The 18,026-nt window shown below is 33.1% G+C and overlaps 1 protein-coding gene across 2 annotated transcripts in view; it reads right to left on the bottom strand.

Moving 5' to 3' along the window:
• The window catches only part of fzy (cell division cycle 20 protein fzy), a 114,563-nt gene that overhangs the window by 26,446 nt on the left and 70,091 nt on the right, over window positions 1-18,026 (bottom strand). For both annotated transcript variants that reach the window (XM_035373841.2, XM_085811021.1), the window contains 2 exons: window positions 16,296-16,424; window positions 1,421-1,712 (listed from right to left, as the gene is read on the bottom strand). In XM_035373841.2, coding sequence (XP_035229732.1) covers window positions 1,421-1,712; window positions 16,296-16,424 — 421 coding nt within the window. The remainder of the gene's footprint in view (window positions 1-1,420; window positions 1,713-16,295; window positions 16,425-18,026) is intronic.

An 18,026-nucleotide genomic window follows, 5' to 3' on the forward strand; every position in this document is an offset into this window, starting at 1 on the left:
ATCCTTCAGCAATTTCAAAAGGACATTTTTGAACACCCACCTTATAGTCCCAACCTAGCGCCAAGTGACTTTCATCTTTTCTCTGAACTGAAGCAGTGGCTTGGGGTACAGCGATCCCAAAATGAGGTGGAGCTCAAAGAAACCATCACAACTCGCTTCCAATCATTCGCGGAAACATTTTATGAAGAGGGTATTGCAAAGCTTGTTCACAGATGACAAATGCCTCAATCGTCAAGGTGATTACGTAGAGAAATAACCTGTATTGTACATTACATTTAGCAATAAAATCTTTTTTGTATATTCTTCCTTCTTTTCTTTAGGTTTTATGTATATTCACCCATTGGAGGTTGAGCAAAAAATAGCCCAAGTCTTTTTCAGTGTATCATTTCAAACTAAACCCTATCATATGGTCCTCATATAATGAAAGTGAAGCATGCACTTACATAACAATAAATGTGAATACAAAATCATTCATCCAACAGTATTCTTATCAAAACTTTTAGAAGTGAATAATAATAAAACTATGTTTATATCCTTCTGTTGAGAAATAATCCAATTTCACTATTATGTAATCCATTCTATCTTCCTCTTTCAATGCTGGCTTTCATACAGTAATGATGCAAAAGTTCTAAAAAAATAATGAAACAGCAAATGTGCCCATCTCAGTGCTAATGTTATGTCATTGTGCTTATTATGCATGTAGTTTACAAATTATGCTGAAAATAAAGATGTAAAAATCCACAACCATTTCCTTCCCTGAAAAATATCTCTAGCAGAATGTTACAATTTCATTATACAATACTGATCTTGGTACTTGAACGCCCAAAAATTCAAACAACTCTCTGGTAAGTTTTCCTCGGAATCTGACTGCTGCTTTGGAATTTGAGTGGAGAACTTGTTTGAGCATGTTTGTGAATACACTTCTCTAGCATCCATACGATTTCTTGTTTAGCTTGTCAAAATTTGTAGAGAAAGCATCTTGTGATTTTTATTGCTAATTTTATGCTTGTGTTTGCTTTGTGTTAACTTTTATACAATAATAATTTAGTGCATTCACCACAGTCATAAAAACGCACATAAGAAAAATAACAGCTTCGTAAAAGGTGCTGGAAGTTTTTAAAATCAGTAGAGAGGATAGTTTGACAACTAGCTATATAATTTGGGGGTATTCAGTTACAGGTGTTTGAAAAAAGTTAATTTTATTTACTTTGGCCTTTAGTTCAACAAATTTTCATTTATTACCCATAATCTACATGGCCTTGGGTCCCAAGCAGAGTGTATTTTTTTTCCATTGCAAAATTAAAAAAATAATAGAAATCAAGCAGTAGAATATCATGGAATATGGATTTAAATTATCCTGTGATTCTGCAATTCAATATTATGTTCTAATAAATTTGGCAAAATGTAGTACATCACATACCTAGACAATATATATGAATTCCATGATAATGATGGCACACGTGCTGTATGACTTTTCATTATTCTAATTCTTCTTTCAGCAATGACATCCCACAACTGAACCTCTGCATTACTTGTACCTACTGCAAGTATGTTACCTTCTGTCAGCCAGGATACTGATGATATATAATCCTCTTGATCTGGCATGTCCAATAGCTGCTTAGTTTCTCCCGTGCTAGCATTCCACAGATACAGTGAATTACACAATGCAACAGCTAAGATATTTAATGAACTCCAATCCATCAGATTTAAATCTGGAAAACAGTTTATAAAAGAGAACAGACATAAATGAATTACTATAGCATAAAAGACTTCTCAATTATTATACCATTAACCACAGCATACAATTTTAAAAACCAGTGAAGTATAAAATTAGATATTCAAAAGAAATACATTTTTACTTACATCAATCAACAGCAGGAATTCCTACTATACAAAACTTCTGCAGAGTGTAAAACATTACATTATCTGTTTTATAACCTTGTATGATAAAATACACAATGCATCTACAGAATTAAACTGATAAAAAATTAGGATATGAAAGTTATTTTATCAGATTTACTTTTTTCCTTTTATTACTAGACATTTAAGATAAATTCTTTTGTTATGGGAATATTAAGAACATATACAATTAATAACTCAGAAATAACAGGTTGATGAATCATTTTATCTCAAGATGATCACACAGCTTTTGGGGATGGGAAAGTGAATTGGCCTCAAATTGTTGTTTCTTCATTTCAATTTGTGGAAATGCTCTTAAATAGCTACTTTAAAATTGGATTTCACTTTATAGTAATTTCACATTATCATTTTTGGCAAATTTGTTAATTTTTTAGGAAATCTTTTAATGCAACAAAATTCCTCACTGATATTATCGGGCAATGAACATAAATACCTGAACATCATTTCCTCTATCACAAAGAAATATTTTTATGCATGATATATATATAGAGAGAGATCATTGTACAATATACATAAATAAATATGTTTTTAACCATAAAGAATGATACAATGGAAAATATTTAATTTGCAAAAAAACAAAGAGAAAACAAAGGGAAGATAAACATGTTAAGAAAAAAACTTCTAGTATCAGAAGTAAAATAATCAAATATTATATTTTCATTGTCTTCTGAAAATTCTCCAAAAAGTAAAATTTCATCACAAATTTTCTGTAAAATACACCCATTACGTGTTAATACGATGAAGACATTTTTTCTGGAATCTTCTAGATCCGTAGGTCTATACCTATTGCTTTCAAATCTTTCTAAACTTTCCAAGTTGCAATGTCTGAAATTCTAAACTAAAATTACCTCTACCAGTTCTGTAACAGGAGAAAGCCAGAAATATGTTGAAAAAAAATCAGAGGAAAAAAGTGTAGAATTAGTTTTATAGAGAAAACTGATGTATATTGAGACAATTACATGGGAAAAACTCTAACCATGAAAAAATTAAAATGAAGGCATTTTAAATTAATTACATAGTTATTTTGCTAAGAATTGTTTTGTAAATTGTGATAAAGTGGAATTTAAGCATTCTGAACCACAGCATCTTAAAGCTGTTTAATTCAAAATTCAATTGGCCATGATAATCCCTTTAGGTAATGCCAGATGGAATACCAAATTGTTCTTCTATCAAGCCATCCTGGTTACTAGCGGGCACAACTATCAATCTATTTCCAGCACTTTCTTTCATGAAAACTCCAATTTTCTGACCTGCCAACTGTTTTGAATCATATGTTGCTGTCTATCCAGGATTTATCAAAATATATAATTACTTGATTATTCTCCGTGAATTTTTTATATAGATCTCACAAAAATCTGTATCTTGTCTTTCCATAGCCACAGTCCGTTTGTCTTGACTGCACTCCCATCAAAATCTAATTTGTGCAATAGTTTTAGAAGCTGCCTTCTTCTAAAAAAACTCAAGTATTTTTTAGATGTCTTTTCATTCCTTCAAATGGATTGTTCTACCTTTAGTAGAATTTTTTCAGGAAAAAAACCTCGTTTAACATACAATTCAAAAGCTTAATAAGCTAAATGGAGCAACTATTACGAATTCAAGAAATAAAAAAATTAAAACCAGTGTTTAGATATAAAATTATGAGAACCAAGATTTAAAGCAACTATGATTCTGAATTATCAACAAGAGACTGGTTGTATAGGCGGCTAAGAGGCAGTCAGGTAAGGCAAAAGAATCGTTTAGCGAAAAGTACGATCTGCTTTTAGCATTCGCAAATTGGTAGCCCCTCTGTAAAAATTAACAATTCCAAGGTCATATGCCAATTTAATGCATCTGAACTATACCCTTTATTTAATTAATTTTTTATTTACATAGGCTCTGAAACTAAATAAACACTCTTTAAAAATTTTTTTCCCGTACAATATTAACAAATTGTTTCTATTTGAGTGAAGCAAATTTACAAGCTAGATTTAATCAATTAAAATAAGTTTACAGATAATTTTTTATTGACATAAAATTACGATCTAAAATAATTAAAATTAATGGGGACTAATAAAAATACATACTTAGGTTATTACATTACTTAAAAATATACAAATTAACAAGCAGAATTTTACATATCTAGAAGTGAATGATTTGGGTAATTAGTACTGCATAAATATAAAAATTCTCAAAATACATTTCAGATGGGTTTTCCAATATATTACACCCACAAATGCTATATTTAAAGCTATGAACCATTTATAAAACTATAAATGATATCTAATTAATATTTGAAGTACAATCACTAAATTTGATTTGCAGTTAATATAAAAATGAAAAATGCTCATGCTAAAAATATTTTTATTATTCGAAACATTTTATAGAAAAATAATAGTTTAACCTGCTTTCATATACAGTTGTTCATAAGCTGAAAATGACTAAACTCGTTTTGCACATACTGTTGTTAAAGCATGAGAAATGACAAAACTTGTTTTGTGCAGATTATTGTTAAAGTGTGAGAGACGACAAAAGTTGTTTTCTATGAATTATCGGTGGTTTTAGGTCACAAAGTTTTTTTTAAACAATAACTTGACTTTTTTTTACAGTAAATTTATAAAAATGGACAATAGGATAGAATGAGATAATGAAGAATCAAGTGCAGATAGTTTGTCAAACTATTTCTGTGAGCTTACCGATGATGAAATTACATGATATCCTAGAACTTTTTTCTGACCAAGAATTTGAAGATTTCAAACAGTTCTTACTCAAGCCTGGATTCAGATGATTCTGATTCTGAAGAGGAATGGTCATCAGTAGACAATCCAGTCTTGGAAAAATTTTTACACCAATCAAGAATAAATACAATAAACATTCTGGATAGTCTAGCTTATATAGTTTATATGCTACAGTAAAATATCAAATTTATCACCAAAAGTACTTCAGAAAAGGCTAATGAGGCAGTAAAACTACATCAATATATTGTTGGCCAGTCACAATTCCATCTGCAAGCACATATAAGGGTGTGCGATCATTGATAATGAGGCCGGCCCATACTACAAGATATTGGTCCCTTTCCTGGATTAAGCAATACCACTTGTAGATCCTAGATGATCTGGTGTAAAAGTCAATGACAGGTTGAAGCTACTTCCACCTGAGAATATTATGCAAGCCTAGTCCAAACACCATGCTCACAATACTGCAGACAGGTAATATGGTGCTGTTTGAACAACGCGACACACATAACAGATCTACGGGAGCATAATCCTCCTTCCCCAAATATCTCAATCACAGTCCACTGCGAGTCGATTCTTGTTGCTTATATAATTTTACCTACTTCCTAAGAGTAAATTGCGAAATTCTGATTTCAGTTTATCTGTTGTAATATCAATGTCTTTTGATTCAAAACCTGAAAATCTATTAAAAAAATATCTCACTCCAGAAAATATGTAGTTGCTGAGTAGAAACAGCTGCAACTTTAGCATGCAAGATTAACTCCACTGTTAATTGAAAATTTACATGGTACGCAATCACATATTTGACAGAAGTAATTACTAACATGTAAATATGATTTTTTTCACTTTCATCTAAGAATTATTTCACATCTTTATTAGCTGGAGCCTCTTGTGGAAATTATTTTGATTAATTGATAGATGGCGCTAGCATTGCGTGTGAACGCGACGCGACTTCTGAATTTCCCTAGACTCTCCACCGGCAGTTCGATAGATGGATGTCTGATGCTTCGCACACTATTTGATTAGAAACACTTCGGTTCCTATTTAAAAGATTTCGATTTTCGATTATGAAAGAATATAGATTTGTTTGTCAACTGAATCACCATGTTTGATCAATGATCTGTAAATATTGTACAAATTAAAAGTTACATTTTAAAGTGATTGATGTCGATTTATATATCTTAGAATATTTTGAAACAGCTGGTGCATAACGGCCGATAATTGGATTTAGCACATTGCAAGTGTGCGAAGTCAACAAAAAGGTAAGATTAAATTTTCTAATTTGTAGAGTAACTATGGTGGAAGAGTCTGTTGCTAAATTAAAATCAAAAAGAAAAGTTATCAGGACCACCGTGTCTAAGATTCTAAAAAGAATCGAATCGGAATTGAACAAAGAAGAAATTGATACAAATACATTAGAAGAAAGTTTAGACCAATTAATCACGAAATCTAAAACCCTGAATGAATTAGATGCTCAGATAGAGCGTGACTTGAAATCAGAGGCAGAAGAGTTTGAAACAGAAATTCTATCTTGTATCGAATACAAAGAGAAAATTCAGTTATGGCAATTCAGAGCAAATAAAAAATTGAAAGAATTAAATAAAGTAACAAATTCGGATAATGAAAACTCTCTTAACGAAACTAATTCTAAAATTGAAAGCAATAAATGTACGCGTCTGCCAAAATTAACCATTGCTAAATTCTATGGAGATTATACCCAGTGGACAGGTTTCTAGAACTCTTTTAAAGTAGCAATCCATGATAATGAATCTTTAACAAAGATCGAAAAATTTAATTATTTAAAATTGTACTTATGCGGCGACGCTGCAAACGCGATAGAAGGATTTTGCATTTCGGAACCAAATTACGATGAAGTTGTCGAAATACTTAAAAACAGGTTTGGCAGAAAAGATAAACTCACATATGCAAAAACTCCTGAATCTTACCCCAGTAACCAAATCCAGTGACACTTTAAAACTTCGCAAATTGTGACACTATAGAAACTCAAATACACAGTTTAAAATCACTAGAAGTCACACCGGATAAATACAGTTATATGTTGATTCCAGCCATAATGAATAACGTCTGATATAACTTTAGAATTCAATCGTAAAATGGATTCGTCATCTTTTTCTAATGTTGAAGAATTATTGCAGTTTGTTCATTTAGAATTGAAAAATCATGAGAGAAGCCAACTTTTGCTCTCCACTCATAAATCAGAAAACACTTCCTGTCCACTCATAAATCAGAAAACACTTCCCTTTATAAAGAGAAGGGAGGGAAGGGGAGTATTACCCATTCCACTTACCAGCTCTTGGTGCCGGTTAAAGAAAACAAAACTACTAATTGCTGTCTGTTTTGTAATACATCAAAACATGTTACTGGAGACTGTGAATCACTGACAGTTGATGAGAAGAGAAATTTATTACGTAAACATGCCAAATGTTACCTTTGCCTGAAATCTAACCACTGGGTAAAGCAATGTCGAAGCGATATGGTCTGTTCCAAGTGCAAAGGTCGACATAACCGTTAAAGATGCTTTCGCGCTGAGAAAGAACGAAATGAAAAAAGTAAAAGTATAGAAGACTCACATGTTCATTTAGCATTCTCACGCAGCGAAATTAAAACTACTTTGCTTCAAATGTGTTGCGTAACACTTCGAACGAATACCCAGTCGGTTTTAATTAGAGCTGTACTGGATTCAGGTAGTGTGCGTTCCTTCCTAAGAAAAGAAATCGCGGATAAATTGAAGTTTCCTGTTATTCGAACGGAGACTCTTTCGGTATTTACGTTTGGAAATAAAACACCCATTAGAAAAACATTTCACGTTGTTAAGATAAAATTACAGAACAAGGAAACACCGAATTTGAAAATCAAAATTGAAGCTCTCGTGACTGAACAAATTTAAAGTTCTGATTTACCACCTCCTAATCTGGATAGACACATTTTAGGCAAACAGTTAGAAGGTTTACAACTTGCAGATTCTTGGGATCGCAAGGAAACAATTACTCTTTTGATAGGAGCTGATCATTATTATGATGTAGTAACTGGGAAACTTAAGCGTTTAGACGAACATTTAGTAGCTGCTGAAACGTTATTCGGTTGGTCTCTGCTAGGTTACACCAAAGGTACAACGTATAATTCCACAGCCTTTAATATCGTAGTTGAGGAAGATATAATATCTAATCAGATAAAGAAATTTTGGAAGCTTGAAAGTTTAGGTATAAAACCTGAAAATGAATCATCCGATCCATTAAACAATACCATAATGGAAAAATTCGAATCGGAAATTTTATACAAAAATTCTCGTTACAAGGTTAGGCAGCCATGGAAGTTTAATAGAAAATATGAGTTACATGACAATAAAGCGATTGCGCTGAAACGATTTGAGAAACTTGTAAAGCGATTTCAGAATAACCCTGAACTCTTTTATTCGTACCAAACAGTTCTACAAGATTATTTACAACAAAACATCATTGAACCAGTTCCCCAGACACTGTTGCTAGTGAATCTCAAATCACATTTTATTTGCCTCACAGAGAAATCGTTCGGAGTGATCGAACTACTAGTAAACCACGTATCTTATTCGACGTGTCTTCACATGGACCTGGTGAAATCTCGTTAAATGACTGCTTGCATATTGGTCCAAATTTGAATCCTGACATTTTTGAACTTTTATTAGCCTTCAGGCTTCATCCTGTAGCATTTACAAGTGACATAAAGCAGGCTTTTCTTCAGATAGAAGTAGATGAGAAGAACAGAGATGTAACGCGTTTTCTATTTACTAAAAACCCATTCGATGATCCATAAAATTTTATAACTTATCGGTTCACATGTGTGTTATTTGGCGTAAATAGCAGTCCCTTTTTACTGGCTGCAACCATTAAACACCAGTTGAAACAATATGAGAAAACCTACCCTGCCACTTGCAAATTTCTAAATAACAGGGTTGCCACTCAAACAGGAGAATGAAATTCCCCAACTTTTCCAGGTTTTCCAGGTATGTTTCGAGAGAATTCCAGTCTATCCGTGTAATGTACGTTGGCTGTGCTAAGAGGTAAATTAATTATGGTATTACTTGTATTGTGTAGCAAATTCACTTAATTATTCAATAAATCCCAGAAGACATTTATTCTTAATTATTCTTGGTACACTTTGTTTGATAATTTTGTTTACTTTTCCGCTTAAAAAACTTAATAAAATTTAAGATATATACATTGGATAACAACTGTATGTTTTATTTAATTACTACTCATGATCATCCCCAGTTCAACACGATCCGGTTCAGGCTAATCCGGTTCTTATAAATCACAACACAATGCTAAAAGTTAGGTTAGATTTTAGGTAAATTTAATTTGTGTGAGGTGTATTCTTAAAAGGCACCTTAACACTTGAAAACACAAGTATAATTATAATAGGAGCTGTTTTCTCCACTGAAGATTGAGATTAGAATCTGCCCAATCTGGAATTAGCGAATATAGTTATATTACACTCATGTCCAAAATTATGTTTACATGCATAAATTCACGGATTTCTCAGAGACTATGACTTATAATTTAATGAATTTTCGTGGAATCATACATAACATGATGACACATAAATGCAAAAGAAAAAATTGCAGATCACCTCATATGATATAAAATTGTAGCATGAAACAATAAAAATGGTAATAAAGTGTGACAAAGAGAGTTAAGAAAAAAAAGGAATGATTCAGAAAAAAGAATTAAGTCTTACGAATTTAATATGGAATATGATCTCCCCTGACTTGTACACACATATCACAACGTGTTTTAAGGCTGGAAATAACGTTGTTAACCACAGTTTGGGGAATTAATCTCCACTCTTCCAGCAATACCGTCTTCAGAGCATTTACATCTCTAGGAGGAGGATGTATACGTGCAATTGCTCTTCCAAGGTAGTCCGATAAGTTCTCTTTCGGGTTAAGGTCAGGAGAGTTTGGTGGCCAAGGTATTCGCTTAATGTCTTCACTTTCAAGGAATTCATCAACGAGGTTTGCTCGATGTGGACGGGCATTATCATCCATAAATAAAAAGTCTCATCTCGATATATCTGGCCTGTCACAGATTCGCTGCTGAACACGTGTAGGGGCGTACGTCCATCTATCATTATTCCACCCCATACCATGACACCTCCACTACCGAAACGGTCACGTTCCACAATATTCGAGGGATCATTTCGTGTTCCTGACTCCCTCCAGATGTAAACACGTTTAGAATCACCAGTTAAACTAAACCGTGATTCATCAGTAAAGAGAACATGGGACCATTGATGTTCAGTCCAGTTTTGATGTTCTTTACACCAATTAAAGCGATCCCTCTTTTTCTGTGAAGACAGTAAAACACATACCCTTGGCTTTCTGGCATAAAGGCCTTTTTCATTAAGCCTTCTGTATATCGTTTGCCGTGATGCAACAGTTCCAGTGGCGGCTGCAAGCTCTGAACTTAACTGGCGAGCAGTAGCCTTTCTGTTACGACGGGCAGTTAATGCCAGATACCGATCTTCAGAAGCAGTTGTCATTCGTTTCCGACCTTGTCCAGGCCTCCTTACAACACTTCCATGATTTTGAAACTGTTTCCATAGCTTAGAGACTGTCTGTCTTGAAATATTCAGACATGTGGCTGTTTCCATGATTGACTGCCCTGCTTCTAAACGGCCGATAATTCGCCACTTTACAGATTCTTCCAAATGATAATTCGAAGCCATAACAAACCGCTTTGAGTCCCTACACACTGAAATCAAATGCTATGTTGCAGAAATTCACTCAAATATTCAGTTTGCGCAAAGCGCTTGCTTGATTCACCCTTGGATGACGTAACGCCTAGATTTGCATATCACAAACCGTTTGATTACTTTTGATTGGATAATGCTAATTAGGCTTGGTTTTTCACACATTCCCTGCAAATACGGATCACATTGATTCGATATTTCATTGAATATCATCATTTTTGGGTATGTAAAGATAATTTTGGACATGAGTGTACATGGTTATCCTAGATGATTGGTTACTATTTTTTTATTTTACTGCAAAATGACAAGGTATTTATCAAATAGAAAAGGAAAAAAAAAAAAAAAAAATTGCGGTAAAATCCTAGTATACGATACGGCCTTCGCATGATTTTGAAAATTGTCGCCAAGAACAAAATGACCCGTTTACTGCTCATCATCATGTCACCAAATCCCGCTGTACCATACATAGAGATTATTCTAACCAAAGAACGTCTATGTAAAAAGCGGAGGAAAAATTTGCCAAGGGATTTGGCGACGGAACCTGGCGGCCAGAATTTCCCTCTCCGCGTACAGAAATTGAGAAACACGTGTTAAGAAGAAACTTCTTTGACAAAAAAGAAAACTATGAAAATCTGTTTTTAAATTATTGCGAAAAATCCAAGAAGAAACGTTTTATCAAAGAACGTTTTTTCTTGGATTTTTCGCAATAATTTTAAAAACTGATTTTCGTAGATTCCCCCCCTCAAAATAACTAATCTATGAATTAATTTACTTGCGCCAAAAAATATTTTCTTTTTCTTTAGAGTTTAAAGAAATTTTAAACGATATTCATTTTATGAACTCTTGATAACGTGACCTTTGAACTTCCGACACCGGTTTCGAGCTTTGGCGACAGATATATCGTGCATGCACAGCTGTTTCCTGCTATGATGGAACGGAGCCACGTCTGTTGCAGAGAGGTTTTCCTTCTATACAATACATATTTTTGATTCTAACCTTCATGGTACTGTATACTAGGATTAAACCCATTTTGTTTTATACGAGAACAGGTACTTTCTTTAGTTCATGCACTGTACATGCGATTCTCGAGGTTACTGGAAACCAAAAGTTGTGGGAAACTTGCTTTGCCTTTCTAAGAAGGCAATCAAATTGGAGCTGCGAAAATTGGCTCTATGTCAGCTGCCCGAATGACACTCATGTGATACACAATTCGCCAAAAAAGTGATCTCTTCCGACGTCGGTGCAAAACTCGCCTTTTTTGGCAGGATCGTTGTATGAAATTCCCTGGCTTTTCCAGATTTTGACAGAAACACTTAAATTCCCTGACTTTCATGGCAACCCTGAAATGATCACATTTATGTAGATGACATCATTGGAGGACACCAAAACGTTGAACTTGCTTTCAATGCCAGTTTAGAATGCATCAGCATTTTTAGAGATGCTAGTATGATTCTACATAAATGGCACACCAATTCTCAAGAACTGCGCGAATTATGGATTAAAGAAGGCACTGAATCCGAGGAATCTCCTCATGTTTCGGAAGCTAGAAATCCTCCATTGAAAGTGTTAGAGTCGCTTGGGACAACCAAAGTGACATAAATTACTTTGATGTAAAAAATTTGATAACATTTCTATCAAAACAAGTTAATACTAATCGTTTTCTCCTACAAGCAATAGGACGAATTTTTGATCCTATAGGTCTATCATCACCGTTTGTACTTAGAGTGAAAATCTTATTGCAGCAAATTTGGACACTTGCTTTAGATTGGGATGATGAACTACCAGAAAATTTATGTTCTGTTTGGAAAACATGGTGCAAAGAAGTTTCCAATTTAGACGAAATCGGTATTCCACTATATTATTTTTTTGCAATCAGTAATAGTGATGTGGAAAGGATTGAACTGCACTCAGATACTTTTCTGATGCTAGCAAAAGGGCGTATGGTACAGTAGCGTATCTGCATATAATTTCTAGGAATGAACAAATATCTACGGTTTCTGTCGCTTCAAAGACTAGAGTAGCGCCTTTAAAACTGCTCACCTTACCTAGGTTGGAACTAATGGGAGCTCTTTTATCTGCTAAACTGGGCACTAGCATCACTAAAGTTTTGAAGTTACAACTTTCTTGCTTTTTCTGGACTGATTCGAAAATCACACTTTTCTGGATAAAAGACTGCACAAAGAAATTTAAGCTTTTCGTTAAAAATCGTATTCAGGAAATACAAAATTTGACATACCCAGAAAATTGGCATTATTGCCCCGGTAAATGTAATCCTGCTGATTTGGCTTCGAGAAGAGCTAAACTTCCAGAGCTGAAAAAAAATCCTATCTGGTTTTAAGGACCAGAATGGCTTAGAATGTCGTCTGAATTGTGGCCTCGACAGAATGAAGGGAAACCTGTCACTGAAGAAGAATTAGAATACCGTAAGAACATTAATGATATTTATGAATTTGTGTGCACAGCAGTTGAAGAAAGGCTTATAGACATCTCAAAACGTAGTAATTTAAGAAAATTGTTGAGAATAACTGGTTGGATGAAGTGATTCATTGGTAAAATTAGGAAAACAAACCATTTGACAGGTCCATTAACGACTGAAGAAATAGTAGATGCCGAAAAGTATAGGATTCGATCTGAACAAGAACGTTTTTATCCCAAAGAAAAAGTCTCTGAAGAGAGCAAATAAAGTAAAAAAGACACCCTCTTTATATCTTTTTAACCCATTTTTAGACCAGAACAGGATACTGAGAGCAGGTGGAAGATTAGAACATTCTAGTTTGTCACATGATGAAAAACATCCGGCAATTGTTTCAAGAGAATCCTGGCTAACGAATTAGATTGTAGAAAGTACACATGTTAAAATTATGCACGGAGGAGTAGCAACGACCTTAGCTGAAATTCGAAGTCGCTTTTGGATCCCAAAAGGACGTCAGTTTCTCAAGAAAATAATAAACAAGTTTGTGAAAGATATTCATTGAAGTCTGCTGAGCAGACCACTTCCAGAAGACAGAATCAATGAGACACCACCATTCTATGTGTCTGGCATCGATTTTGCTGGGCTGATTTACGTAAAAAACATCGAAGGAAGTCAAAAAGCCTATATAACATTATTTACTTGCGCTATCACTAGAGCCATACATCTGGAACTTGTACCGAATCTCTTTACAGATTCTTTCTTGATGGCATTCAAAAGATTCACATCTAGGAGAGGCAATTGTCGAGTAATTTATTTGGACAACGCGAAAACTTTTAAAAAGGGAAAAAAGAAACTCGAACATTTCTCTAAACTATTGTGAATGAGAAATTCCAAGATTTTCTGTCGAATGAAAGAATTAGTTGGAAGTTTATAATAGAACGAGGGGCTTGGGGAGGCTTCTGCGAGAGATTAGTAAAATCAGTAAAAGAGTGAAACATTCTCGGTAAAGCTTTACTAACGTTTGAAGAATTGTCAACGGTTTTAGCACAAGTGGAAGCTGTTTTGAATTCTCGTCCTTTGACATATGTGTACAATGACCACAAGGAACCGTTGCCACTGAAGCCAGTCAATTTTTTGATTTTTGGAAACAAAGCTTCTACATTACCTATCAACTTTAATTCCATTGTTAAAGATGGCTCTACCAAGTCCTCTCTGACCAAAAGAAAGATTTATCAAGATTTATTGGTTAGGTAATTGTGGACTAAATGAAAAAAAAAAAAAAATATTTGATGTATCTTTGGACAGCTCATCAATTAAAAAATCCTAACGTTTATGATGATCTTGTATTAATCGAAGGCAACAATAAGTGCAAACTTTTGTGGAATTGTGGCAGAGTGATAAACGTTTTTCATGGTCATGATAACAAAGTTCGTTCTTGCGAACTAAAAACTGCTGATGGAACAATAATAAAACGACCAGTTCAATTATTATATCCTTTAGAACTTTAAAAACATTTTTTTATCGTTTAATAATGTGAATAAGATTGAATAAGCTTTTATGCAATTGTTTATTTTACTAGTTTAATTTCATATGCTTAGATTAAGAATAGTTTAGATATACTGAAGTAGTATCAAATTGTATTTGATGATATCATACCTTTTTTAGAATTTAGTATAGTGATTATAATTTGAATATATTTTATATTCATTTCATATACTTATCAATTGTTTTATAATTATATGTTAAAATACTTACAGAAAAAAATTTTGATTGTTGTTAGATTAATGTGAACTCTTAACAGAGTTACAGAGTTCAGGTGGGGAGTGTGTGGAAATTATTTTGATTAATTGATAGATGACGCGCCTTCTGAATTTCCATAGACTCTCCACCTGCAGTTCGATAGATGGATGTCTGATGCTTCGCACACTAATTGATTAGGAACACTTCGGTTCCTATTTAAAAGATTTCAGTTTTCGATTATGAAAGAATATAGATTTGTTTGTCAACTGAACCACCATGTTTGATCAATGATCTGTAAATATTGTACATATTAAAAGTTACATTTTAAAGTGATTGATGTCGAATTATAGATCTTAGAATATTTTGAAACACCACCGTTAACAATTCTCCCCTTTTTCCTGTTTTTACTATGACTGATACATGATGTTCAGAATCAGAACGTAAAGACCGAAATAATGCTATCAAACAAGTCGTTTAATGTAATATATAAATTAAAGAATTCTGTATCCAGAATTATATTAAGAACATAAAATAATGGCAAATGGAGCACACAAAAAATAAAATTAATTAATTAAAGCTTTAAGGTCAAAACACAAAAGCATGAATTGTTAGTCATGAGATAAAAATTATAACAATTGGTAAATGTATTCCTTGTCAAGCAAAATTAAAAAACAATGTACTAAATTTATGCATATTTCTTATTGCATTCTTCTGAGCATTGCCAGTCAAATTACTCATTATTGAAGAAGTTATTTATATTTAACAGTGGAAATAGTAGTTGCATCTTTATTTTAGGCATGCCAGTTATGCAATAATTTACAATCTTTTTTCCCTAACTGTAGAAGCTTTTGTTTCTTCCCCAAAAATATAAGAAATAGGTTCTATTCATCAAGGAATATAGATCAGCATTTCCAGTACGTACATTCATGTGGTTCAAAATTTTTCTTTTTTTACTATTATGCAGCTGTTGAAAATATTTCAATTCCCCTATTTCAGAACTCTTTTCAAGATATAATAAAAATCAACACTGAATTCATCCACACTTATTAGTAATGAAGCTATACTTTTTCCAGCAATGGAAGCTATATTATTTTCAGACTAAATTTAAAAAAGTCATCTGTATTTTTTTAAATCATTTGAGTATTTTACTTTAATGCAGTTATAATTAAGATAAAAAATATCAAATCCTTAAACAACTTCAACAAGGATGTGAAACTGACATGCTTAACTATGCCAAAAATGCCAGTCAAATTACTCATTATTGAAGGCAGCACACAATAATGAGTATTATTAAGGCAGCTAGCTCTGATTTTGCTTTATGGTTATGGGTTGAAGTGCACCCAGATGACCTGTTTTTGCACTTGATGCCCATTAAAAAAATGAATCACGTCATTTTCAAACACAAGTCCTGCCACACACAGTTAGTAATAGCAGTTGATGGAATTCTTTACTTTTTAAAAATTAGTTAAGAAAAAAGTAAATGATTCCAGATGCTCAGATTAAAACATACTTAGGTGAAGTGGGGGAAACCTAGTAAAAGTCTCAAGAAATTTTAAGAATTAGAGCAAGTCAGGAGAAATATGTTGTAAATCAGGTTGAAGACAGTATGACTGAAAATTGGGAGAACTGGCAAGTTCGTTATTAGAATAAATAATGGCGATTAACTTAGAATACTTCACTTATTCAAGTCTTATTATAATTAAAAAGTCAAGTCACTTATTAAAATAAATTTAAAACATTATATAAATTTTAAAATAACTTACAATAGTCATCAACAATGTCGGGTGCATCCAGGATCCTTTCAGGAGCTTGTGGAATGTGTCGAGTTGCTTTTTGAGTAGAGCCAGGATTTTTTGATGAGCAGTAAAGTATTTTTAGGGCATTTGCATGGCCTACAAATAAAGAGTTCAAAGTAATTTTATTTTTAGCTTAAAAATTCATCTAACTTTCATTTCAAACCAAAGAATACACTAGAGACAAATTACATGACAAATAGAATAAAAGAGGAAACTGCATTGGAAAACAAAGAAATATGTTGGTTTCAGATAGAGAAGTAAATTCTCATTTGGCAACTCACAAAATAATTCTTGATCGTATTATAAACAGTTTGTCTAATTCAAAAATATAATTCAACATTTACCGGTTTCACATGCAGCCAAAACAGTAAGGTCAAAATTTTGCCAAATTTAGGTGCCAAACCTCTATCCAAAAGCTCTTTTAAATATTGCCATTTTAAAACAAAGGAAGAGGGAAAAGAACTGGCTTAAATTTATTTTGAAAAATATATCATACATTAAAAAAAAAAGTAACACTTTTAAGGTGGCAGTAAAAATCTAATGAACAGTTAATAAATCTTACGGCTGTCAGCAGGGTAATTGTGACCCTATTTAAAAAAATCTCACACAATTTCAAATAATTAAAAATATTAATGCGACTGCATAACTACCTGCATACACACAAATTTTCAAACAGTTTCATCAGCAAAGAGAAAAGTATAACCTTTTTTAACTTATTAGCTAATTTATGTTTTACTACGTCCTTTCACAAAAAATTTTGGTTTCTCAACAGTTTTTAAAAAAGTATATAAGTTTAGCTTGCTTTTCTGAGAGATTTTAATTCTCGGAAGTGCTGTGCGATTTTTTTTTTTTTTTTTTTTTTTTTTTTTTTAACAACTGAATGTTCAGTTACAATAAGCAAGCCATTTTGGATGGCACCAGCTAACTTTTCCTTAATCCTTCAAATATATTAAGTTTAGAGCCTGAAGTATGCATATTAACAAGTGTTGAAGAATGCTAGTACAGAATGACACATGGATGCCACAGAATTTTGGCAAGCTTTTCAGCTATTCAATAAATTAGCCCAAAATTTTGACGAACAGAGTCCTTGAGAGGAATATTCTGATCCCAAAGTCACAAGCACTTGTTTAAAGAGAACAGCTAATAATTCAATCTTCATGGTGTCTAGACTGTCAGAGTTCAAATATCACCCATGTAATTCAGGGCTTAACCGCTTGCCTGATTATCCCGAGTTCGTATATATTGCAGTTAATTACTATCCCGAGAAAACTCGGGCGAAGCAGAATTTGTTAGTACGATTTCTTTTATCATGGTTTTACTCGGTCTGGAGGAAATGAAAGGAAATATTTAGCTTTGATTGGGAGTTTGCCAAATTTTGTTGTTGTGCGGTTCTTTTGGAGGGACTGGTCGCGTGTTTTGCTATTGTATAGTACACGATGGCTTGTGGATTAGTAATGTATAAAGAAGGATGTATGCGTTGGAAAAAATAAAATAATGGCGATGATGGAAGATAGCGAAAGCGATGATTTTTCAGATAGTGATTATGAAAAGGTAGTGAAAAAAAATTTAAAAAAAAAAAATCAAATCCAACCAGACAGTGGTACCAACCAGTAAGAAAAGAGACCAGATACCAGTGTAGAAAGTCAGGTATCACTCTGTGTTGTCCCTTGTTTCAAAAACTATCATACAAAGATTAAT

This window comes from Stegodyphus dumicola, chromosome 2, assembly GCF_044657685.1.
Source record: "Stegodyphus dumicola isolate Sdum_Otavi_A_Nest chromosome 2, ASM4465768v1".
Lineage (NCBI taxonomy): Eukaryota > Metazoa > Arthropoda > Arachnida > Araneae > Eresidae > Stegodyphus > Stegodyphus dumicola.